The following is a 26,643-nucleotide window of genomic DNA, read 5'->3' on the forward strand; positions in this document are numbered from 1 at the left end:
AAATTACCGAAGGATAAGATAGTTCTAGTTCAATTTCTGATAAAAAATTTAATTTTATTCATACCGATTTTTACAAACATCTTATGCTGAAATGATTCTGTAATAGATTTTTCAGATATCTCTATGCAGAACCAGAAAAGTTAAACTAATTGAATTTTCTGAATTAGGTGTTGCTTCATGTAATATGAATCTAAAAATTATATACTTCTTTCGATTTACATGAGCAGACTCACTAGTTCTCACCTTCCGCTGCTGTCAAGTTAAGTGATTTTTAACGACGAATTTTTTCCTGTTTCTGTATAAATGTTTATCTTTCTGACTAATTGGCGTAATTATTTTTCCGGTACTTAAAGACTGAAGTATCTCGTGATTCTCCTTTTTTCTAGTTAATAACTTGTAAGTTAAAACACGTTTTCAGAGCTACTGCAGTTCTTTTTCTTTATAAAATAAATCAAAAAATATATTAATGTTACAAACCAAAACTTAATTTTACTAATATCTTATTGTGTTATTCCGATTATGTTTGCTACTGTGTAGCAATATGTGAAAGAAACTGCGGATACTTTTAGTGCGAGTTCGCCAAAAATTTCTCACTTTGAATGTAGCCTTTCATGTATTTCTTTCGAAAAAAAAATTTAGATGCATATCGTTATGTGAACATTGCCCTGAAAATTCTTACGAATAATCTGACAGTACCTATGTTTTCTGCATGTGTTTTGTAAAATATTCGCTTCTGAATATATTCATTCATTTACTCTACCCAGAAAGTATAAAATTGGTATTCATGCATTGTTAAAATAATTTGTGTCCTGAAGAGGGCACATTTACGTTAATCATTTTAGAAAACCAACTGCACACCATCTTTGAAAATTAGCAAAAGTCGTCTGTATATTGGCTGTAGTTTCAATTATTTTAAAAAAGTAGCTAGTTGTGTTTCAAGGAATTTGTAGTTTCTCTTTTCCAGACAGTATTTTTTTATTAACAAACTAAAAAGAACCACATTCTTTCTTAAAATAGTACTCTAGTCCTTTTTATATTAATATTAACTGTAGGGTAAGATTTTTATATATGTGTGTGGGAGGGGGTTGTATATGTGTTTTATCAGTGAAGTAGCTTTTAAAATAGAGTGATAAATTAGTAGTTCACCTGTTGAGCTAGAGTGATATTTTTCTCCACTTTTCATCTTGGAATTCTAAATGCGATTTTATTTGTAAAATTTTTTATAGTAAATGCCTAGTGTGATATAATAATTAAAATTTAACAAAAAAAAAAAAACAATATATATTCAGTGCTTTTTAACACTGTAAAGTTTTAAGATGTAAGCAAATGTAGTGTAAAAGACTGTAATTCAATAATTTACTATTTCTAAATTTTTTATTGAAATGTATTCGATTGTCTGAAAATTTCAGCTTGCACATAACTTAAAATAAAATATGTAAAATGTACAAATAAAAAAGTATTTAAAATAAAACTCCTTTTAATCTAGAAATTTTGATTAAGTTTTTAGTTTATACTTGATGCTTTATAGTTTATACTTAATGCTGGATGAAAGTAAATCTTACCACTGTCTTTTTATATCAAATTTAATTTTTATGATCAATGTCTTTACAATAATTTAATACATATATATATATATATATATTACATTTAAACAAGCTCAGTATTCATGGTTTGGAGAAAGTGCAGAATCGCCCACTGCTTGGCGTGTTTTTAAGAATTGCACATACTTGGTATCCATGTGCACATCGACCTATTTTTACTTTAAAAAAATATCCCAGAATTGCACAAGAATGGCATTGTGCACTTCCTTGACTTTATCTGTGTACACATCGACCTATTTTCACTTAAAAAGTCAAAGAAAATTGACAAAAATAAAATTCTTCTTACTCTTATAAAAAGCGCCAAACAAATAAGTGGGCGATTCTGCACTTAAGTGCATGTTTTTTTTTTTTTTTTTTTTTTTTTTTTTTCCAGTATGTAACTTAAATAAAATTCAGCTTCTTTCAGAAAGTCTGGGAGTAATGTAATATACAGTCTACCACTTTTGATTACTTAGTTATTTCTTAGATGATGTTACAAAAGTGCTATTTTTAAACTGTAATGGTCATTGGCTGCCAGGCTATTTACATATTTGCACTTTTCAAATTCTTAAATTTTCCAGCTAAAATCCTTGGTAGTTAAACTAGGAGGGGAAAAATTAGCAATGTTAAAATAAACAGCAGAACTGTTAAATCAACTATAGTTGACATTAGAAAATTATGTTAATAATTAAATACATCATTTGGAATCTAACATGATAGCTAAGCATCAACAATAAAAACTGAAATTATATTGCTAAAAGCCAAGGAGCAAAAGAAATATCAGTCAACTAAAATTAATGTTAGCAACTAAATAGTTTTAATTTTACCATTTTATATATTGATTATGATTAAACTTCCTTTGCCAGTAAAATTTTTAAAGGAAGTTCAGAATTATCATTATTAGTCCAGAAATAGGTGCAATATTTTTTAACTATATACAGTCAAAAGTCTTTAATCCAGACTCTTCGGGACTTCGGCGATTCCGGATTAGCGTTTTTTTTTTTTTTTTGGATTATAGATCATCAGTTTAAATCTGGTAAGATGGCATGCAGAAATTATAAAATTAAAAATATGAAACTGTAATTTATGAAATAAAGAGCAATTATGATCTAAAGGGTATCAAAATTTACAAAAAAAAAGCTTAATATTTATTTGTTTACTTTATTAAACAATTCTTTTAACGCGCGCATGCGTAAAGCATACATTACGCATAGTCGAAATTAGAAAATTGCAACCAGAAAACTGTTTGGTGTGTACTCGTGATATTTATAATGACTAGGAATGTGATTTAAATCATATCAAAGACGGAGTACATCGAGATGAAATACTATATTTAGTAAGGAATTATAAGCCGAATAAAATAAAAACATCTGTCCTGAAGATAAGGATAGTGCTGACAGATCAACTTCCAGTTCATTCATCCGCAATGTTCCCCCCTCCCCCCCACAAAGCAGCGTGAAATTGATAAACAGATTCGGAATGGTTAGAGAAACAAAGGATATGCCTTTATTCATTTTTTGCAGCAATTCCAATTTTTGGTTGATGGACATCGAAACATGCTTTCGCTTTGTAGTTCCTTTGGCAGCTCCAGAATCAAATTCTTTTTGACATAATCGAAAGTTCAAGCTTACTTTTATAAAATTGCTCTAACAGTCTGCAAAAAATAATAAGCCGTATCCAGTTAGAAGATTAAGGAACAACGCAGTCTGCAACATTAACTGAAATAGATAATTAGATAATTTTAGCTTAGCTTATACCGTCTGTTTCACATTATACGTGCATGCATAAAGGTATTATGCACATGCATAAACATATATGTGCATGCGTCAATGCGTGCGCAGAAAGTTTGTAGCTTTGAGGTCCGAATGATAGATCATTCCGGATTATGGACGTCCGGATTAAAGACCGTTGACTATATATGCTTGTTTCGATGTGCATTATTTTTAAACTTTATATACAGGGTGATTATAATTAAAGTTTAAGTTTCAAAACGCTATAAAAAAAGAACCACTCATGAAAATGACGTCAAATTTGAAAGGAATGTTATTGAAGAAGGCGGAAAGCGTATGGCAGAAGAAAAAATTTAGTTTCAAAAGTTAGCAACAGATGGCGCTGCAAGCGGAAGAAGACGTAAATTAAAATGTTAGTTAAATTTCAGTGTTATAAAGCCGTCAGGTACCAGGCTGTTCCTCATTTTGCGTCTCAGACGTTCGCCATGGGTGTTTCACTGCAGGACCGCGCTCTGCTGGTAAAGCTGTATTACAAGAATGATGATTGTGCAAGAGTAGCTCTGCAAAAATTCAGGACACTGAAGGGTATAAAAGAAGGCATTGGTCCAATGAGTGTCGTATGTCTAAAGAAAATGATGCAAAAATTTGAAGCGACAGGTTCGTTTGATGTGCAATCTGGTAGAAGGAGAAAACGAGTGCATTCGACGGTAGTTGAAGAAGTGGCCCCAGCATTACAGGAGGGGTCGGCCGGTGGTGTGCAACCGTGCAGTGCACGAGGAATTGCCTGAACATTGGACAGGCCTACGAGCACGGTGCTGAAAATTGTACGAAACATCCTGCAATGCTATCCGTACAAATTGGCTATGTGCAGGATTTGCTTCCGTCTGACCTGACAGCTAGGGAGACGTTTGCGTTAGAATTCCTGGCTCGCATGGAAATGGATAATGAATGGCCGTGGAAAATTTTGTGGATAGATGAAGCCCATTTCTATCTGACAGGATACGTGAATACCCAGAATTGTCGAATACGGGCAACAGAAAATCCATTGGCAAAGCACCCCATACCACTTCATCCTGAAAAGGTCACTGTATGGTGTGGCTTTACGGCATCATTCATCCTACAACCATATTTTTTCGAGCAGACGGGTGCTTCCGATCCTGTTACCGCAACCGTCACTGGTCAGAGGTATGCGTCTCTTTTGCGTAACCACGTGATTCCAGCTCTGCAACAGCATGGATGTGTGGATGAAATCATTTTTATGCAAGATGGCGCTCCTCCGCACATTGCACATCACGTGAAGCAGCTGCTGAGGCGCCATTTCGGAAATGCTCGAATTATCAGCCGTCATTTCCCTACAGCCTGGCCGTCCCGATCGCCTGATCTTACTCCGTGTGATTTCTGGCTGTGGGGATATCTGAAGGATGTTGTGTTCCGTGCTCCAATTGCAAATTAGCGGAATTAAAGGCACGCATTTCACAACACATTCTGAACATCACCCCAGAGACACTGCGATCCGTTGTGGAACATGCTGTTTGTCGCTTTCAACTTGTTGCACACAATGGTGGACACCATATTGAACATGTTTTGCGCCAGTCTCGTGACAGTTCCGAACTTCTTTGATGAATGGTTCTTATGTGGTACGTCGCCGCAAAACTCATGAAACCGATTTGTCCCTTTCGATGTGATATGTACAGTCATGCAAATAAAATTATTCAACAATTCTAATTTGTCAATACATTTTAATGTGTAACTTCCAACCTTAGCCGTTGTTTTACGAATCATTTCTCGTCGTGATTCGGCCGCTTACAGCGCCATCTGTGGCTAACTTTCAAAACTAAATTTTTTCTTCTGCCATACGCTTTCCGCCTTCTTCAATAACATTCCTTTCAAATTTCACATCATTTTCATCAGTGGTTCTTTTTTTTATAGCGTTTTTAAACTTAAACTTTAATTATAATCACCCTGTATATATATATATATATATATTGAACAACTAAAAGGTAAAGAAAATGTTGATAAATAGCAAAACTCAAATAAAAGTAGTTTTTTTTTTTTTTTATATTCATAAACTAAAACTAAATACTTAATAGCTAAATAAAAGGCTAACTTCATTCCCTTTCTGAGAGTATGATAGTATCTTCAGGGGGAAATTACTTCCTGGTTAAGAACCCTTGCTTTTGATATATGAGCATACTCAAGGCAGGCTTTGGAAACTTCCCCGGATCATTAAGGTATTTGTACATATCTTCCTGCCTTTTCTTGCTTCCCCCCCCCGGGGTTTGACTCAGGCAAATGCCTGAGAAGTACTGGTTAGGATCTGTACCTAGGCAGTCTCAACCACAGGGTATAATAACAGACTTCACAGAAGGCCTGAGAGCTCTCGGGACAGAGTAGGGCTCGTCAGGGACTGTACTGGTACTGCCTTGTCTGACCTTGCTCTGTTGTGTCGCCACGTTGTAGATTGAATTTTGTGTTGGCTGGCATTAATCTGAAAGGCCAATAGCCAGGGCGGAGTTGCCTCGCACTACAAGTTGCCTTTTCTTGCCATGTCTAGTGTATTCATTCTGAAATGTTTCATACAGTCAAAAGTCATTAATTCGGACACCCATAATCCGGAATGATCTATAATCCGGACTTCAAAGCTAAAAACTTTCTGCGCATGCGCCGTGTTGGCACATGCGCACAGGCATTTTACGTGTGCACGTAAGACCTTGACAACTGTGCATATGCGTGTGCGCAAGTGCAGAATACGTTTTCGCCTGCGCGTATAATGTATAACGGACGGTGTAAGCTAAAATTATCTATTTTAGTTAATGTTAATGATTGCGTTGTTCCTTAATCTTCGAATTGGATCCCGCTTATTATTTTTTGCAGACTGTAAGAGCAATTTTATAAAAGTAAACTTGAACTTTCGATTATGTCAAATAGAATTTCTGATACTAGAACTGCCAAAGGATCTACAAAATGAAAGTATGTTTCGATGTCCATCAAACAAAAAGTGGAATTGCTGCAAAAAATGGATAAAGACATGAAGAATGTGACAGAGAGGCTAGTGAAAATGAAAAAATTTCGATTGACAAGTTAGTCGGTATTCTCGGCACAGCAATTAACGGGACTTGAACAGCGAAACTTTGTAACTGAACAAGAAATTATGTCTGTTTATAGAATTAAAGAGAAAGTATTATCACATAAAATGAAGCAACTTAAACAACTTACATTGTAAGAAATGTTTAATAAAGTAAACAAATAAATATTCAGCTTTTTTTTTTTTTTTTTTTTTTTTTTTTTTGTAAATTTTGATACCCTTTAGATCATAATTGTTCTTTATTTCATAAATTACGGTTTCATATTTTTAATTTTAGAATTTCTACATGCCATCTTACGAGATTTAAACTGATAATCTATAATCCGGAATCGCCGAAGTCCCGACGAGTCCAGATTAACGACTTTTGACTGTATAACTAAAATGTTATGACTAGCCCATTCTGTGGATATGGAAACCAACTGCCAAACGATTTTATGAAATGTCTGTTCCAAAACCCAGTATGTGACAGAATTCATTGTATAGTTTTGGAAATGAATCTGGTGGTTTTTTGTATTCATTTAGAAAGCTGATTTATGCAGAGCATCTTAACTGATCGGGCATATCTCAACATATTGTTACGAATTTGCTATTTAAAAAGCTAATGTTAGTTCAATTATAAATTAAATGGTTTTATTTCTCGCGCAGTGCAGCGCGTGACGAATATTAAAAGAAAGCTAAGCCGGAAAAATTAAAAATACAAGAGCGCGTGCGTTAAATAAATAAATATCTCTTTTTGATTTCGAGAAAGTACTGGAAAATTCTAGCGCGTGATTTTAAAATCTTATAAAAGGAGGAAAACATCTCAGTTCGTAGTTGCTTGCTTAGTTTGTTGTTGTTTAGAAAACTGCTCTTGTTGATTGTAGCGAATTCGCGGATTAGCGTTCTTTAGCTGTTTTGAATTACGTTCTATTGTATATTTGAGTAGTTAAAAGATAACTACTGTGAGATATTGTAATACTGCATGATAATTTGAGAAAATTTAAGCATTTTTGTTGTGATAATAATAAATTTTTGTTCATTTTTCATCGGACTTGTGCATTCATTTCATAACGAACCCATACGCACGCAACAATGTTTGGTATCAGAAGTGGGATTTGAATGCCAATAACAAGAGGGATGGAAGAACAATTGAGACAGCTCATTACTGCTTTTGCTGCTTTCCAAGAAAAGATGGAAGCTGGCCAAACATCTTTTAAAGAAGAAATTAAAGAGAAAATGGATGCTGGTCAAAGGTCCGTTAAAGAAGAAATGAAATTGGGCCAGGAATCCCTCAAAGGAGAAATGAAATTGGGCCAGGAATCCGTTAAGGAAGAGATGGAATCTCTTAAAAATGAGATGAAAGCAGGTCAGGACGAAATGAAAAGAGAAATTACCTGCATAATAGAAAATAAATTTGAGGCTATGGAAGGCAGAATAGACGCGGTTGAAACTAAAGTTGGACATATAGAAGAGAGAGTTTCTGCCGTCGAACAACAAATTGATGATAGGGTTTCTGCTGCCGTCGCCAAAGAAGTTGACAGCCTAAAGAAGTGCATAGCGACGGTAGGAAACAATTCTGAAGGTTTCAAATTTTTATCGATGCCTGCTGAAACTATCTACATATGATGGGAAGACCTCCTGGCAGGTGTATAGGACACAATTTTCTATCGTTGCGGATGCGAATGGGTGGGATTCCCAAGATAAGGCCTGTCATCTCGCCGCTTCTCTGAGAGCAGACGCAGCGGATATCCTGCAGACGCTTCCCGAAAATCAAAGGCTAGATTTCGAAGCTCTATCCGGCGCTTTGGAGCTGCGCTTTGGCGAGAAATGTTTAAAAGACTACAGCAGGCTCCAATTAAAATCTCGTCAACAGAAGCCTACCGAAACACTTCAGGAGCTCGCCACGGATGTTGAAAGGCTGTCCCACCTCGCATTTACGGAGTGCCCGAGAGAAACGAGAGAAATTCTGTCGCTGCAATATCTCATCGATGGCATCCGAGATACTGAAATACAGAAAGCTCTTCGAATGGCAGATGTAAAGGACATAAAAAGTGCTCTGTTGTACGCCATGAAGTTCGAGGCAGCCCAGCAAGCAACTAGTAGAGATCACTACCCAGTTAGAGCTGTGCGAGTCCATGAGCCAGTGGATCAACTGATGGCTCGTTTAGATGATTTAGCCAGACAAGTCGAAGATTTGATATGGAGTAGGAGCGAGAAGAAAGTGGCTCTAAGGTGTTGGAGATGTGGTAGTGAAGGTCACCTAAGACGGAATTGCAGAACACCCCAGGGTACGGAATATAAAGCAGATGATTTTACCAGACAAGTCAGTGGCTTGAGACGGAACAGAAGTGAAAAGAAACTAATTCTAAAGTGCTGGAACTGCGGAGTTGAAGGCCACATACGAAGAAACTGCAGAACACCCCGAGGTACGGAAAATAAGACCATTTCCCAGCAACAACGCAGTAAACAAATTAGTGACCATATCGAGGAACGGAGGTTGCCAGATAGTGAAAAACCTTGTTTTAAAGCTGTTAAAATTTATGCAGTGAGTGGCAACAATAACGGACTGTCCATCAATGGGAATATCGATGGAGTTCCTTGCAGTATGATCATTGACACAGGATCTAATGTTACCATCATTAGGAAAGATTTAGCTGAACAGTTTAAAGATAAACTTATTTGGACGCCATCCTGTGTTACCCTTCAGACTGCGTCTGGTGACAAGATCGACATAACTGGGAAGTTAAACGTAAACATCACGTTTGGAAGTGCCGCCTACCATCACACGGCATATGTGGCGGATATTACAGATCCATGCATACTCGGATTGGACTTTTTAAGGAAATACAATTTTTCCTTAGACTTGAAAAACAACAAACTGCTTTCAGGATCTAAAGACATGACTATCCATCCTAAGAAGGGATCCTCACCTGGAAATGCCGACGCTTTGTCCGAAAGAACCAGCTCGAGAAACAGCCGAAATCATGCTAGGGTCGAAAAGAAACACCAGATTACCAGCTATTCTCCATCTCAGATGCTCTTCGGTCGAGACCTTCGTCTGCCTTGTGACCGCCTGTTTCATCGCCGCACGGATGCGCCTTCATCGCCTGAGGAACACATCCAAGATGTCAAGGCCCGTTTTGAAGTGATGCACCGTTCCGCACGAAAGCGAGTGAACTTGGCGACGGAGAAAGTGAAGACCAGATACAACACGAGAGCTGCTGGACATAGATCCAACGAAGGAGACAAGGTGTGGTTGTGGAACCCGATTCGACGAAAAGGAGTCAGGCCTGATTTACAGTCACCTTGGGATGGTTCGCACACAATCCTAAACAGGCTGAATGACGTCGTGGTTCGGATTCATAAGTCTTCGAACTCTAAACCTAAAGTCGTTCATTACGACAGGTTAGCTCATTACTATGGCCATAGTACGTAATGTAAATAATTGTAAATAGTATAAGACCATGGTCGATTTTGTTTTTAAATGTGTATTTGATTTGATTTGTATTTAGTATTTGATTTGCATTTAGTGTTTGATTTGTATTTGATAGCATTTGATTTGTTTTATTTATTGCATTTATTGTTCATGTTGTTTAATATTGTAATGTAATGCTTATTAATGCATTTATGCCACAGTTGTAAGTTTAGCTTCCTGTCCAGGGATTGTACTGCCCGGGACGTGCAGTCCTTGGGAAGGGGGCAGTGTTACGAATTTGCTATTTAAAAAGCTAATGTTAGTTCAATTATAAATTAAATGGTTTTATTTCTCGCGCAGTGCAGCGCGTGACGAATATTAAAAGAAAGCTAAGCCGGAAAAATTAAAAATACAAGAGCGCGTGCGTTAAATAAATAAATATCTCTTTTTGATTTCGAGAAAGTACTGGAAAATTCTAGCGCGTGATTTTAAAATCTTATAAAAGGAGGAAAACATCTCAGTTCGTAGTTGCTTGCTTAGTTTGTTGTTGTTTAGAAAACTGCTCTTGTTGATTGTAGCGAATTCGCGGATTAGCGTTCTTTAGCTGTTTTGAATTACGTTCTATTGGATATTTGAGTAGTTAAAAGATAACTACTGTGAGATATTGTAATACTGCATAATTTGAGAAAATTTAAGCATTTTTGTTGTGATAATAATAAATTTTTGTTCATTTTTCATCGGACTTGTGCATTCATTTCATAACGAACCCGTACGCACGCAACAATATGTTCAAGTTTGAGTTCAAATATAAGACTCCATACAGGACACATCATTAGACTTGTCATTTTTAACAATTTAGCTTTGTAATATTTCTGCATTTCTCAAAATCCACTTTCTCAGAAATGACTTCATCTTATGCCTAGTAGGCAGTGATCGTGGGTTTTTTTTTTTCCCCCAACCCAACAGTTAAAATGCTTGCCTATGAGAGTGGCTGTTAACTATCTTTGTCTTTATTAAGTAAATGTCTTTATTTATATACTAATGGTGTATGAATTTAATATGTATAATGTATTATTCATCATACCTGTGTGTCTGCGTAGCAATTGCTCATATTAATGAAACTTGATAACTGAAAAACTGTTTATAAAAAAATTCAAATTCTGTAGGTCAAAGAAATTTTTTAAGAATTCAAAGGGGGGGGATTTTCTAAAAATGATTTTAGCAGTTTTCATTCTTATGTTTTGTCTTCTTTGTTACAGATTTGATATTTTTAAATATTTAAATTTAAATATGATCTTTAATTTAACTATTTATATTGTACAGAAATTAAAATTTGGATTGTGTGCGGATACTGCTGATAATACAACGTTAAATATAAATGTTAGTGTCTTTGTAGTTAATTTGTGCTGTAAAATTTGCTAAAATAATTAAATGCACTTACAGTATGGCTTTGTACATTTAACTTGTCACAATTGTCATTTTCAGTTGACATTTTTTTTTCATATACTTAATTAATTTTGATTTTCAGGTTTAAGATGACAGTCGGTGAGATCAACAATCAAATAAACATATTGTTTACAAATACTGAAAATCTGGTGCAAAGCATAATAGGAAAAAAATTGTATGGTGATGTAAAGTCTTTTGCAGCATGTCATCCTTTCATATTCACTGCAATATTTGCTGTTGGCATATTTTCATCAGTCCCATTACTGTTCTTTTTGGGTTTTGTAGTAATCACGCTGTTCATTGCTTTCATATGCTTCTTATGTATTGAAGGTATGCTTAATTTTACTTTTTTTATTTTATTTTGTAAGTTTCCTGAGATATATTATTTTAATTTTTGCTGCTTTTTTTACCACTAACTATTTTTTTTATTATGTCTAGTAGGAAGAAAAATGTTTGTTCAGAATACATTAAATTATGAAAGTACTGTATTGAAATTAAATTATGAAAGTACTGTATTGAAAAAGTTATAACATCATTATGAACATTTTATTCATCAAAATGCTCTAAAATGAAAAGTAGTTATTAATTTATATGATGAAAATTTGTAAGATATCCCAAGCTCTAAAAGAAACTTTCTAATTGGGAAAGCAGTAAATAATGGTATGATAAATATATATATCACATAAAGTTAAAAACATCTATATATAGTGTAGTTTTTTATACTAGTCAGGCAAGGGAAGATGGCAAACATACTTGGAAGTTCAAATATGTTGTTTGTCTGAGTCAGTTTGAATTTAGATCAGTTTCAGGTAAGGGAATTGAGTGCTAGAGTAGAAAAGGGTGCTGTTAGGTTTGACACCAAACACCAATGCTGCTATTAGTTTTCTGGTAACCCAGAATCTACTCTTTGCTTGGTGTTATGGCAGCCATTTCATTGTTATATGCCAACGCTTTTAAGTTAATTTGTTTGGAACTTTTTAGCTTAGTGAATGAAGGCTACATGTATCACGTGCTTTAAATTATTGGAATTTTAATTGTCATTAATTGACCTTTCGTTTTTGTTTGTTGACTGATTCTGATTAATTGGCGTCTCATCACTTCCACAAAGAAGTATGTCTGTCAAAATAAATACTCTTTTTTTGGGTAGAGTAGACTTTAAGATACCCCTTGTATTATGGCGAAGTTGTTGTTTGATTTATCGCCAAGTTGTTGTTTGATTTATCGCCAAGTTGTTGTTTAATTTATGGTATCCTGAGTAGTTGAATGTTATGGAAACCCTATTGTGACGTAATCGGGTGCATGATTCTGGGAAATTTTGAATCATGGGATGTTTTGTAAGCGTTTTTGTGGTGTGTGTTAAAACCGTTTAGATGGATTTGAATGGGTTTAAAGGAAGAAAGGTTTAGATGGTCACTATGTGAAGCGTTCGATCAGAGAGAGTACCTGGTTTGAAAAAAGTCATTTGAGTATGATTGATATTTTGATTTTTACGTGGCTCTGGGTGTACGAAGAGAACTCGAAAATCACGGTAAGTGAATATTTGCTTTTGGTTGTGCTTAAATGTATAACATGTTTTTCCTTTTTTATGTTATTTTATTGTTCGGTTTAAAATGTAGTTTATTGAGATTATGTATTTTTTGTTGCCTATATTGTATATTGTAGAATTTGGTGCTACTTTGACTTTTTAACTGAAAATATATCGATGTGTACATGGACAAAGTAAAGGAAGTGCGTAATGCAAGTTTGTGCAATTCTGGAAATTTTTTTTTAAGTGAAAATAGGTCGACTTGTACATGGATAAAAATAAAAGAGTGCGCAATGCCATTTTTGTGCAATTCGGAGATTTTTTTAAGTGAAAATAGGTCGACGTGTACTTGGATAAAGTCAAAGAAGTGCGCAATGCCATTTTTGTGCAATTCAAGGATTTTTTTTTAAGTGAAAATAAGTCGATGTGTAGATGGATACCGAGTTTGTGCAATTGTTTGTCTTGTTATTTTGGCTTTGTGTAATGGCGATTTTTGGGCCAAAAATCGCCGCTTCGCAAGCCAAAATATAACGAGTCAAAGAATTGCACAAAATCTGTATCCATGTACCACCAAAAATCGCCAAGTTTTCGCCAAGGGGTACCCTAAACTATACTTTTACCCTTTTTTTTTTAATAATTTAAAGTGAAAGGGTAAGAAATTTATAACTGATTGGTGTATGAATGAAGGTTCAATTAATTCTCATTATGAATGTTAAGCTTGTACAAAAAATATGTATCTGGTCGAGCTTAAGAATTGATCAGACTGCAATGAGTGAGTTTGTTGTGAAAAAGGAAACTGGCACTTTTACCAACAAGATTGAAATCATGTGCAGCCACATTAAGTGCGAGCTTTGTAAGCAGGATCTTCAGCAGTCATCAAATGACAATTTATATCCCTACTTTGCAAAGTTTTCATGGTCTCGCCAATACCATGATCAGGAGAAGGAGGATTAATTCCGGGATTATACGATAAGCATTATGTATATGCAGCAGTCATTCAGCAATGATGATGAGACAAAGTACCATATTTGACGGCATATAAGACGCACTTTTTTTCCTAAATTTAGTCTCAAAAAACTTACCTGCGTCTTATACAGGAAAGACACAGGTTAACTTTCAATACTGAATGCTATTTTTAGCCTGGATAAAGGTCTAGACACACATAACTTTTTCAACATCTGCCATAATTATTTTGCGCATGCGTGAAATATCTGTCGCCAAAAAGCCCCAAAGCTCGAAGCTGATGTCGAAGTTCGAACAGGTTCGACGGTCACATTACGTCTATGGAGCCTTTCCTTCTTTACTTAGACTTTCTTTGACTCAGCCGACACACGTGTTGATATCGGTGCTACTCTGTATAAACTTGTCGATATCGGTGCTTAAAGCTATTTGTTTAAAAAAAATATCCTGGAAAATATGACTACAGGAAACAAGAGGTTAAGCTACACAATTCAGTATAAACTAGTAGTGTTAAACTACGCCAAAGTGCATGGAAACAGAGCAGCAGCAAGGTATTTTGGTCCACCACCTACCGAAAAAAATTATACGTACTTGGCGACTGCAGGAAGATCAACTGAAAAACTGCTAAAAAACAAAAGCATAACCTTCGATGCCCAGCTCCATCTTGGCCTGAACTTGAAAATGCTGTAAATATGTGGGTGATAGATAACAGGAAATCTGGGATATGTGTTAACCAAAATGATAATCAGTGAGGCCAAAGGATTTGCAGAAAAACATGGGAATAGAACATTTCAGGGTCTGAGGGCTGGTGCTACATGTTCATGAAAAGGCTAGGCTTATCAATGCGCACCAAAACAACTATTGCACAGAAAATGCCAGCAGATTATGAAGAAAAAATACTCGCATTTTAGAGGTTTGTTATAAATGCACGCAAGAAAACTTCTTTTGAGCTCGGTCAAATAGGAAATATGGATGAAAGAGAAAGAAACCGCATTTTAAGTTATTGTGGTACCGCCTGTAGCACGGACTATTGAAACTTTTTTCCCTTGTGTGTGGCCTTCTAAATAAGGGTGTGTCTTATATGCCGTCAAATACGGTATACACGAGGTGAGTACTTTTGTTGTTTTTTATAACATACATTTTCGGCATTGTTTTAGGTTTAGATCTTGGAAACATTGCTTTTGGTGCCATTCTTGGCATTCTAAAAATTTGTAAAATATATCAAAGAACATTCTATTGTAAACTTTTACTGGAGACTAAACTGTAGGTGAGAGAAGATGATAGTTTCAATATTTTATTTTCATTTGAAGCCATCTGGCCAGATAGGTTACTGATGTGTATAGCTGCTGCCTGCTTGTTCGAGTCAAAAGCTTAAGGTTTGGCATCTGCTGTAGCTAGTGTTGAAAGTTGGAAACATGTTAGAATGCTTGATTGCTTATCATTTTTATAGGTATTCAAAACTTCTGCAACTTCTTAGACCTATGTTATGAAATCTGGTGTTTTAGAGGTTTATGCTACAAAATAATAAGTGCTATTTTCACATTTTACTCTTTTTTATTGTTGTCTGTTTTGTAAAATTAAAAGTCATTGTTGGAATCCTCCTTTTTTTTTCCTCTTTTTAATGAAAATGAGCTCTAATGCTAATTTTTCATAAAAACAAAATGCCTTAAAGCAGATTTTTTATAGAAAGGTTGAGTCTTGTGTTTCATTCTTTTAAGAAATGTTTAAGAAATTTAAATAATGTAATATCCTTTTCAAAACTGTTATAAATTTTTACTTTAGTGTGCAGTTCAATAACTTTATACCATAGAATTTGGTTGTTTATAGTATTTTGATATAAAGTTTGTATAATATCTGCTTCCCCAAAGTTCTTGCTTACTTGTACTATAGTTAAATCTCCATGCTCTTTATTATAGAAGAAACTCTGCCGTCAGTGATAATTTTCATTAAAAAAGATTTATATCAGACTACATTCCAAATATGGTATTTCAGGATGGATTTTAGTTGAGCTGAGGAGGAGTCAGTATAGCATTTATCAAAAATGTAATTATTATTATAACAAAGATTTAAATATGGTCACAGCATCACTTGTAACTAATAACAACTGAAGATGAAAATCTAGAAATATTGTACTAATTTGAGAAAGGTGGAATTCCTTCTGTGCTACAATTTCAAAATGTTTACTATGATGTTATGTAAAAGAAGTGTATGGTAAGGGAAGCAAATTTCAAGCAGGAGATGAGGTAGTTCATCGCATCAACATGAAATGGGTGTGAACTTGGGCAAAGAAAAATTAATCACCTGGACGAAACATGAAACAATATGTGTAAAGGATATTTTGTTTTCAAAGGGATTGTAACATCACTGAACTTTCAGATATACGGAAATAATTAGACAGGTTGTCTGAATGGGTCTTTCTCTCTCAGCATTTTACAGACAAAAGCATCATTTTCTTAATCTTGCATGATGAGTAACAGATATACCACCAAAGGGGGTTGTCTTTAATGAGTCTTTCCTGATCACTTTCACTGCCCCCTTCTACCCCTTCCCCAGTGGATGGTGAGGTTTATTCTCAAGAAAACAGGAAGTTCTGTAATAACACATGTATGTATTTTGACAGAATTCAAATTGTGTGTGCAGTTGTGTCTGGGCTTTTATATCATCTCACTGGCAAACTCTTTAAAACATACCTGCAGCAGGATACTGTTTAGTAACATGGCTCAACCAATTTACTGGATGTTTCCCAGGCTGAGCTGAAAAGTTTTTCTCCTTTACTCTTATCCCAATTCGTATATAGTCTTATATAATTAATTTTCTGGTGATTACATTATTGAGTGATCTGGTGAACATGGCAAAGCCAAAATAAATGGCTAGAAAATTTGCTTCTAAGGCAGCTCTCTTCTACATAGTTAGAATCTAAAATTTGTCTAAACATTGTCAAAACATCATCGGAGCAGTAGCTACTTAACTTTCCACAAGGGTCAGTTTTGAATTTTATACAAAATATGGTATGCATTCAAGGGAACTAAAACTTTCCTAGCAACTTGATAATAATTTCAGTATCAAACATTTTCAGTTCCCTTCCTGTTGTATGTAAAATCTTTTTATTTTGTTGCAGGAACTTTTTCCTCCCCTTTTATTTGCTTTTAATATTTCCTATTGTAAACCCTTTTCAGTTAGCGACTTATTATTTATTAAGAACTGTTTATGCTGTTACTGTTAGTAGAGGTTTGCCTTATGAATCATTGACAAAGCAGTTAAAGAATTTCCTGCTTATGGTGATAAATCATATTCTATAAAACATTCTGAACAGCCATTAGTGTTGCTTGTAATATTTTGCCTTTCATGTCCTTTCTTCTCCTAATAAAGCTTTGTTTGGTTCCTAAACATCTTATTTTTAATTCAAATTTTGAGGAAATTTATATTATTCGTGTGTAAGGATTACCTTAGATAGGTCTTAACTTAAATATGAAAACTTAAATTCAGAAGAAGTTATTAAATGTCTTTGCTTTCATTGTAGATCTTTTCAATATGCATGTAAGTTTTCTTAAGTCTTCTTTCATGTAAGTCTTTAAAATTATTCAAAAAATACCTTCAATTGACGAATTAGATGTCTTTCAAATCAAACATCTAAATTTTAAAGAATGATTGAAATTTGTCTTTATCAATGAACAGTTTTAAAATACTTATTACTTCCCTCATTTCATATCAAACTTATGTCTGTAACTGGCGTTTGTTAACAATTCTATCTTTTAAGTCTTTTTTTTTTTTTTTTCTCTTGAAGTGTATCTGAACCTTTATCATTAAAATTGCAGCCAATGTTTCACAATTATACACATTGTTTCATTTTACAGGGTGACGCTTGAAATGTCATACCATGTTTCATTTTACATGGTGATGCTTGAAATGTCATACCATGTTTCATTTTACAGGGTGACGCTTGAAATGTCATACCATTCAGTCTCTTAATAAAAATTTTAATACTATATATTGAGAGTTGCAGTACAAAGTCTGAATGTGTATAATCAATAGTTTGGCTGTGCAGCCATCTTTTCCTTGGTAGCATCTCAAACCAAAATATTCTATATTTGTTGCTACTAGAAAAATTATAGCTAGCTAGAAATATTATAGCCTCTATTTATAGCTAGCTAGAAATATTGTTGATTTTATAGCTACTGAATAATTTATATCCTTGGTGCCAATTTAGTGAATCATTATTTGTTATTTTTTGTTTTCATCATTGCATAACTTTCAACACATGACAGCTTGAGAAATGACTCAAGCAGTGATAACTAAGTTTAAAAAAAAAAAAACTAGGGTACTATTCGGTTTCGAGGGCCGTAAAATAATCACCAAATTATTGTTTATGCCAATGCTGCCAAAAATAATTGCGGCAAGAAAGGAAGTATAATAGTAAATAACTATCTAAGATTGATGTTTTAATTTAGATGAAAGGTTAATTTCATATAATACTTTATTATTATTACAATTTATATGAAAAAGGCTAAATATTACTAAATGGAAGCATAAGAGTAAATAACTATTTCAGATCATTATTATAATTTATATAAAAATTGCTAAACATAACTGAATGGATGCCCACATCGCTATTTCGCTACCGATTTATCGCTAAAGCATAATTTCATCTCGTTGGTTGTTCAAACGTAATTTTCTATAACGAATGATGCCTTTTCTTTGAAAATATTCTCGGTAAAGTGCAGAATCGCTCTTATTTGTTTGCCGCTTTTTACAAGGGTAAAAACAATTGAATTTTTGTCAATTTTCTTTTACTTTTTAATTGAAAATAGGTCCATGTGTACATAGATAGTCAAGGGTGTGCGCAGTGCCATTTTTGTGCAATTCTAGGATTTTTTTTAAGTGAAAATAGGTCGATGTGCACATGGATACCGAGTATGTGCAATTCTTAAAAACGTGTCAAGCAGTGGGTGATTCTGCACTTTACCCAAAATTCTATTGCCGACTTTTCGTTATGGGCAATTCCCAAATTGTTAAATCCATAGGATATCAAAAAAGGATTTAAAATCAAAAAAGGGTTTAAAAATTAAACTAGTATGTCAATGGCGTCTTAAGAAATATAGAACTATATAAACTTACACAATCTGAAATCAACGCGTACGCTAGATTTGGCGCGCTGTTCAATGGGCATGTTTGCTAGATTTGGCACTTTTGCGCATACATTTTCGCTGCAATTTTTTACAGCCCTCAAAACCGAACAGTACCAAAACTAGTAATCGAATACCAAAGAGTATAGTATCCTTTTATGTTGACATCATGCTTGGCGATGATTACAGACTTCATCTGACTGGGCTCTGAAGTGCTGAGGAGGAGAAATTTAAGCGAAATTTCTGTCCATTAATTTAAAACAGATTTTGCAAACGATATTTATACACCAAAAGATTTCCTTTAGTGCTCTTTGAATTGAGAATAACTGATTTATTATTCAGATAAACCCAGGACGAGTGCCAGAGTTGGCATGGTCATACCAGATAGCAATGAAGGCAAAATCTTTAGAATTTAGAGAAACATTAAGCAACGAAATTAAGAGATTGCAAAATCTTTAGAATTTAGGAAAGCCACAGTGATGCAAAATTTAGAGGCAGCAAAACTTTTAGAACTTAGAGAAGTTCTAAAGAAGAAGAGAGAAGTTGGCAGAAGAATTTAGAACCTACAAACACTGTACCAGGCCACAAAACTGGATCAGATCCACCATTGGCCCTGGGTAAGCCTTAAGCATATGTGAGATTTATTTATTTGAGATTGAGATAAGACTTAAGCATGTGCAGGAAATTGGTGCAAGTATAATAAATAACTAAAATTATACAATTCAGGCTTAACTTCATCAGCATGTCATAGAAGCAAAATAAAATGCCAACAAAACAAGGTTTACTTGCACGAGGTTTTGAAACAAAAATGGTAGGCACATGGACTACATTTTGCACTATGTTTTCTATGCTCAGATAATTAACTTGCATCAGTTTTGTAATATTTTTAATGAATGTGTAATTAATTAAAAGTTGGTATGATATTTTGTGTCCTGTCCTGTATCTAGCTTTGTTTTCACTGTGTATATTTTTATGTTATTGTAAATATTTAAAATAAGAGCTGTGAGTAAAATGAAACTTAATCACTTGACATGTAATAGTAGTATTTGTAGTATGTCATATGTTTATTATACCAAAATAATTATGGACATCATAAACTTTCATTCATTTCATATTTCCTAGGAGCATATTGGAAAGGGTATAATAAGGCACTTATATGGTTGCTATATAACATATCCGCTTTAGTAATTTTTTTTTCATCGAAAGATGTTATTGTTGTAAAATATGGTTGTACAGTATAAAGTCTTCAATCTGGATGTCCATAATTCCGGAATGATCTATAATCCGGACCTCAAAGCTACAAACTTTCTGCGCATGCTTAAACGCATAATGCATTTACGCCTGCGCATATCTTTACGCATGCGCGTTTAATGTATAATGGACGGTATAAGCTAGGCTAAAATTATCTATTTATGTATTTCAGTTAATGTTGCAGATTGCGTTGTTCCGTAATCTTCTAATTGGATCCGGCTTGTTATTTTTTGTACTCTTAGAGCAATTTTATAAAAAGTAAACTTGAACTTTCGATTATGTCAAAAAGAGTTTCCAGTTCTGGAGCTGCCAAAGGATCTTCAAAGCGAAAGCATGTTTCGATGTCCATTAAACAAAAAGTGGAATTGCGCTGCAAAGAATGGATAAAGGCATGAAGAAAGTGACAGAGAGGTGATTTGTTTCTCTAACCATTCCGAAATCCGTTTATCAATTTCACGCTGCTCTGCGGTGGGGGGGGGGGGAACGTCGCGGCGTGCAATGAACTGGAAGTTGATCCGTCAGCACTATTCTCATCTTCAGGGCAGATGTTTTTATTTTATTCGGCTTATAATTCCTTACTAAATGTAGTGTTTCATCTCGATGTACTCCAATATGATTTAAATCAATTTTCTCGTCATTATAAATATCACGAATACATATCAAATAGTTTTCTGGTTGTAGTTTTCTAATTTCGACTATGCGTAATGTAAGCTTTACGCATGCGCGCGTTGAAAGAAATGTTTAATAATGTAAACAAATAAACATTAAGTTTTTTTTTTTTTTTTTTTTGTAAATTTTGATTCCCTTTATATCATAATTGCTCTTTATTTCATATTTTTAATTGTATAATTTCTGCATACCATCTTACCAGATTTAAATTGAATATCTAAAATCCGGAAAAACCTTTAATCCGGAATCGCCAAAGTCCCGACGAGTCCGGATTAAAGACTTTGTACTGTATTTATAATGTATTATTTATGATAAAATAGAGGGCAGGCATGCCAGCAAGAGAAGTGTCACCTCACAAAATATTTATATTTTCGACTGTTGTGCTACTGATCTTAGGCACAACAGTTTTATACGATGAAATGTTCATAAATATCCAAAACCTGTGTAAACTATGTCTAATACTTTAACATTTGCGTAAATGCTTTAAAAAGTATAATATACTGCAAAGTTATAAAAATTGTTGTTGTATATCTATGAATAAAAAAAAAAACTTTAACTAAATTTAAATAAATGTTGTAAACAGTAATTTTATTTGCATATCAGATAATATTTTTAAGCATATCGATTGTAATTATGTTTGTATGTTGGGTGAATTATTAGTTATTTCTTAGCAGTTGAATGCAAGCACAATCTGATAAAACTAATTTTTTTTAACAGGATCTCTCATTGCAATTGGAGGTCTTATTTTCATTGGTGTAACGTCTTTCATAGCAGCAATAGTAGTTAGCATATTGTCAGCTGTTGCTTCGGCATACTGGATAATTCAGAAAATTCGATATGTGTCAAAATCTGTAAGATGTCAGGTCATGAGTGCTCCTCAATCACCAGATAGTTCTGAAGTACCTGGAGATATAAACGATAATAAAAACTTATAATAAGAATATTAAATGCATTTATGAGGACTGCTGAATAGTTTGTCCATATGTACATTCCAGTTATATGATTAATTATTTTTGTATTCATGTTTTTACATTTTCTTAAACTTTTAATTACTAATTTTTATGAGCCAAAAAATTACATATGTAAAAAATAACTTATGTGATGCAAATAAAATACCAATGAAATGGAAGATGAATGTATTGAAATGTTTTCCAGGCTATTGTGTACAACAGTGTGCTGCCATTTTGGGTAAGGGAGTCAGCTACCACATGCTGGCCTGGGTTCGAATCCCAAAAAAGGGCACGGACATTTGTAAGTGTAAAGTGTCTCTGCAAAATAAGATCACTTAAAATATTGTTGAGTTGAAAGTTCTTTGGAAAGGAAAAAAGGGACAGGGATTCTGCTTCAAAACTGAAATGGAGCTTTTCTAAATCATGCATACTGTCACTTGTAAGTGCCTAAAGTTTAAGCATTTGATTTGTGGTATCCGGGTGCTGCAACTGGATACTTTGAGTAATTTCATGTGTGGTATGTTAAGTACATTTTACACTGGGTAAATTGTTTTCTGTTTTTACTTTTGACGATAGTGTGGCAGTGATATTGTCGATATGGTATAGCTATCTAGTATATCGGTGGAAAATTCTGCTTAATATTTGTAGCCAAAAAAAATTCGCTATTTATTTTCATGCAAACTATTCTCTACTATGCCCATTTGTTTGACTTTTGTAGCTTATCTATTTTGCTTGACTGTATTATTTTATTAGTACCGTAATTTCTTTTCATTTACAGATACGTAAAAAAATTAAAAACATTATTTTGATCCTCATCCGGCAGTTTTGTTGTTATTTCCGTCTGTAAGCGGGTCCCGCACCAGAACATGTGCAACCAGTGCGACGGCACCAAGCGCTGGAATTCGAGGGCGGCGTTTTTTTTTTTTTTTTTTTTTTTTTTTTTTTTTTTTTTTTTTAGAAAGGAACCGGGTGGCAAAATTTTGGTTTGAGAAGTCTGCACCGGACGGCAAAATGTGTAGCGCCGGTCCTGTTATGTATGCATAGGTACTTTAGTGCTACAAATGCTTAGCCAATAAACGTAATGATACTTCTTGTATGTTGCTTTTTGTTTTAACTGACGAGTAGTGATTTTTTATTATAAATACCAAATTTATTGTGTTGTTGCAACACTTAAACTCTCCTCCCGTTGTATTTTACAATAATTTTATAAAAAGTGTGTGTAATGTATCAAGTCCTTTCTGTATCATCATTCTCTTTCTATTTATCTATCATTTTCTTCTCTGACCTAGGGCCCACTAGCGGCCGAGCGGTAAAGACCCTGAACACTGGTAGTTTGGTCCGAGGTTCGAATCCCGCGAATGAGCTGGCTGCATGGGCGTTTTCGTGGTTTTCCTCATGTGTAACGTGTATGCCAGTTTCCCTTAGAAAGTCCTCCATGAAGGCATCCCTCCCTTTAGGCAGATAGCCCTCGTGTACTTTGCCATAATTGAATAATCCCTTCTCTGACCTAGTAGTAACCGAGTAAATAAATCCAGTGAACTCTAATAGTTCATCCTAACTTGCTTCCCGATGATAGAGCGAGCTGTCCACATGCGTGTAAAAAATTGTGTTCCACTCATGCGTGCTTTTATGGCGTTAATGCTTAGCAGCTCTAGTTAGCAAATGGAGCAAAAGTTTTGCGATTTCCGGAGTAGGCGGAGTAGATTTTTCTCGTTTCGCCCTCTAAAAGTGTCTAATAGTCTGTACATGTTTAAGGTAAATACAAGGTTGTTTATCGTAGATAGCATCCCTTTTAAGTCAGATAACACTTGAGTGCTTTTATCATAAGATAACCTAAGCCAACCTCTTTTTTTTTTTTTTTTTTCCTCCCAGTTGGCGAAGGTCCAAAATACAAGTATCCTTTATTTTACAAAAGTTTGCATTGTACCACTACACTTTTAAGAAGCTCTATATTAATATCTTTCTTTGATAGCATAAATAAACTCAAGGAAGGTTTGGGGGCTTTTAAGTAAGAATAATACAATATATTTGAACCTTTTTTTTAACACTATAAATGTAGAATTGACTAATTGTGGAAATTACCACTCTGCCTTTCCACTGTGCTCACTTGCAGTCTTCTCAGGATTTGATAGTGGTTTTATTTTGCCTTCGGGGAAGGGAACTTACGGAACTCTCGAGACGTTTTTCCTTATAAATTAAAGGTAGTTACTTCTCCGTTTTTTATTTCATCATTAAGCGGCAGAAACCCGTCGCATTTCATTTCTCTGTTGCGTTATGATTCGCTTATGAATGACGCAAAGTGTTTGATAACCATTAACCGAGTTGTTGCTGTTATAATTTAAGCTTAAATTCCACGGCTGATAAATACGGGATAATCATGACTATTAAAGAAACTTACTAAGGGCTAATATATATTTTTTTACGAATTGAATGTACTGTACTGATGCACGTTGTATTTTACGTGCTTTTATTTAGGTTGGTTTCTTTGGATGAAAACCTTGAAACCAATTTTTAACCCAGCTCTATACTGTTGTTTCTCTACTGTATTTTTGTAAAATTTGAGCTGTTTCTCCCTCCGGATTCTAGTTAAGCGTTTTTATCTAATGTTGTTTTTCTGACGATATCGGTATTAATGCCGGTAAAATAATTTACAGGCTACATAAAATTAAGCTAAGAAAAGGATATATTCTTATCTCCGCTATCTGAATTTTCTTTGAGCTATTTACAACTATTAATTATGATGCGTGTCTTGAATTTTTAAAATAAGTTGTCAATTTCTTCTTGTTTATCCGTGTTTATGATTTTAAAGAAATACAAATTAACCCAAAGCCCGCAACAGTACTCTATGAAATATTCAATTTTTATACATTTTATCTAATGGTCTAAATATAAAACACTGCGTTAAATTTACAATCCACAACCAATCCACATTGGAAAAAAAATGTGCCATTTTAGTGTTTTTTTATGCAGGTGCAGCCGTCTTTATGACAATTCAGCGTTAAAGGAGCAGGCTGGCAACAAAATTCAGTTTTTCATAAAGATTTCATACTCCCCTGTTTAATTAACTAATCAGTAATGCAAACAAAAGGTGGAGACTTGCATAAGGTTGCTTTTTTTTCACGTTAGAAATTGATTTTCATTAGAGTACACTCACCTTTATTACGGTGGTACCCGTATAGAGATTTCTGTTTTACGAACAGCAACCGACCTACTTAAGACTGCGAGAATCTTTCCAGTAGGCACCTTTCTGAAACTTTTCCAAAGAGTGATGTGATTTATATTCTTTCCTTGTTTAAAAATAAAGTGGAACATTTTAGCCGACTTGTCTAAGCATCTGGGCACCCATTCTTATTTGAATTTAACAGGTGGTAAGAGATACTGCAAAAGAACATAAATGAAAAATGATTTTTCTTATATAATTATTGATTTTTCATATTTTCAACTTAGTGAACTCATTCTATAACGATACTCTGCCTGTCAAACATTAGAATTTAAAAATATATAAATTCGTAATTTAACTATTAAAAGAATGAAGATTTGTTAAATATTTAATTATAATTGCATATTTTAGGTTTTGCATATGTATATGATTTTGAAAGGCATGATGCAAACACTTGAGATGCTTTCATATTTTTTGTCAAACGCTAGTATAGAATAAAATTGTCTTTCACAGCTGCAAAAGACACCTCACAATATAGAAAAAAAAAGAAAAATATTTTCATAAAAGGAAAGTTGTTTTGCTGTAGAGAAGTAAAAATCTCATGTAAAAATTCCAGCGAAACAATATATGTTTCTCTTCTCTCGGCATTCATATAGGCAAAAAAGAGGAACAAGCATAGAAAATATTGATACTCACCAAAATTAGTAAAAGAAAATTAAAAATCAAGCAGATTTTTTTTAAGGGAGTGAAAAGCAAAAGCCCGTAATACGTAATGCTCTTCAGGAATCCGATAACCGAATTTAGCTGAGAAGTAAACAAATGGCAATGTCCATATGTCTTACTAATTTGTCTCTTCAATAAATCCAGGATACAAGATCTTCCTATAAAAATATGACAGCTCGTTCCAAAAGCATAAGATTGCGACTATCTTTCGGCTATGATTTTTTTCACCCAAGAATGCAATTTAACTACACACTCAAGCATTCTACATTATATTCTATAATCATGCTCAAGCATTTATGTAAACACTAAATAGGTCATTTAATCGGATTTGCCTACACTAAGGGCCCACCAGCGGCCTAGCGGTAAAGACGCTGAACACTGGTAGTTCGGTCCGAGGTTCGAATTCCGCAAACGGGCTGGCTGCATGGGCGTTTTCGTGGTTTCCCCATGTGTAACGTGTATACGAGCCAGTTTCCCTTAGAAAGTCCTCCACGAAGGAATCCCTTCCTTTAGGCAGATAGCCCTCGTGTGCTTTGCCATAATTAAATAATCCAGTCCCTACACTAAGGAATGTCTGCTACTAAATAGGCAATGTTCTTCACCACTTTGTTAAGTCCTTTCGATTCTACTACCAGCACAGTATTATCTACACTCTTTTGCAAAAAACTCGAAGCACCAAGAAGGACTTTTGCAATTGTGACGAAATTTGGTATGCAAAAATACCTTGATTGAACATGCAAATGATCAAAGTTTCAAGGCAAATTAACAGAAATTATGATCATAGTGCGCAGTTTGCAAAGTATAAAACCAGTAACAGAAGCGTTTTTTTTTTTTTTTTTTTTTTTTTTTTTTTTTTTTGTTGCTGCTATTGTAATTGCGTAAAACAGCAACTAAAGATGCCATTACGACGATATCCAAAACCTTTACAGACAACTAAACGACTTCGAACGTGGTCGCATTGTAGGGTTGCGTGAAGCTGGGTGGTCATAGCAAGCAATAGGCTGCCACTTGCAGCATACAGACTCAGCTGTGCAAAGATGGTGGCAG

General features: G+C 34.4%; 1 protein-coding gene across 1 annotated transcript; it reads left to right on the top strand.

The window, feature by feature from the left end:
- The first annotated feature begins 237 nt into the window (after positions 1-237).
- Positions 238-21,892, top strand: LOC118181476 (uncharacterized). The gene is made up of 3 exons (XM_035350623.2): positions 238-396; positions 11,318-11,565; positions 21,481-21,892. The coding sequence occupies exons 2-3, from the start codon at positions 11,325-11,327 to the stop codon at positions 21,696-21,698; spliced, it is 459 nt and encodes a 152-aa protein (XP_035206514.1). The 5' UTR covers positions 238-396; positions 11,318-11,324; the 3' UTR covers positions 21,699-21,892.
- The last annotated feature ends 4,751 nt before the right edge of the window (positions 21,893-26,643 follow it).

Source organism: Stegodyphus dumicola, chromosome 9 (genome assembly GCF_044657685.1).
Source record: "Stegodyphus dumicola isolate Sdum_Otavi_A_Nest chromosome 9, ASM4465768v1".
Classification (NCBI taxonomy): domain Eukaryota; kingdom Metazoa; phylum Arthropoda; class Arachnida; order Araneae; family Eresidae; genus Stegodyphus; species Stegodyphus dumicola.

Bases quoted from the DNA above. Each gene is read 5' to 3' on its own strand.
- LOC118181476 (XM_035350623.2), top strand. From the start codon at position 11,325: ATGACAGTCGGTGAGATCAACAATCAAATAAACATATTGTTTACAAAT. The intron at 11,566-21,480 runs GTATGCTTAATT...TTTTTTTAACAG, and splicing joins ATGCTTCTTATGTATTGAAG to GATCTCTCATTGCAATTGGA.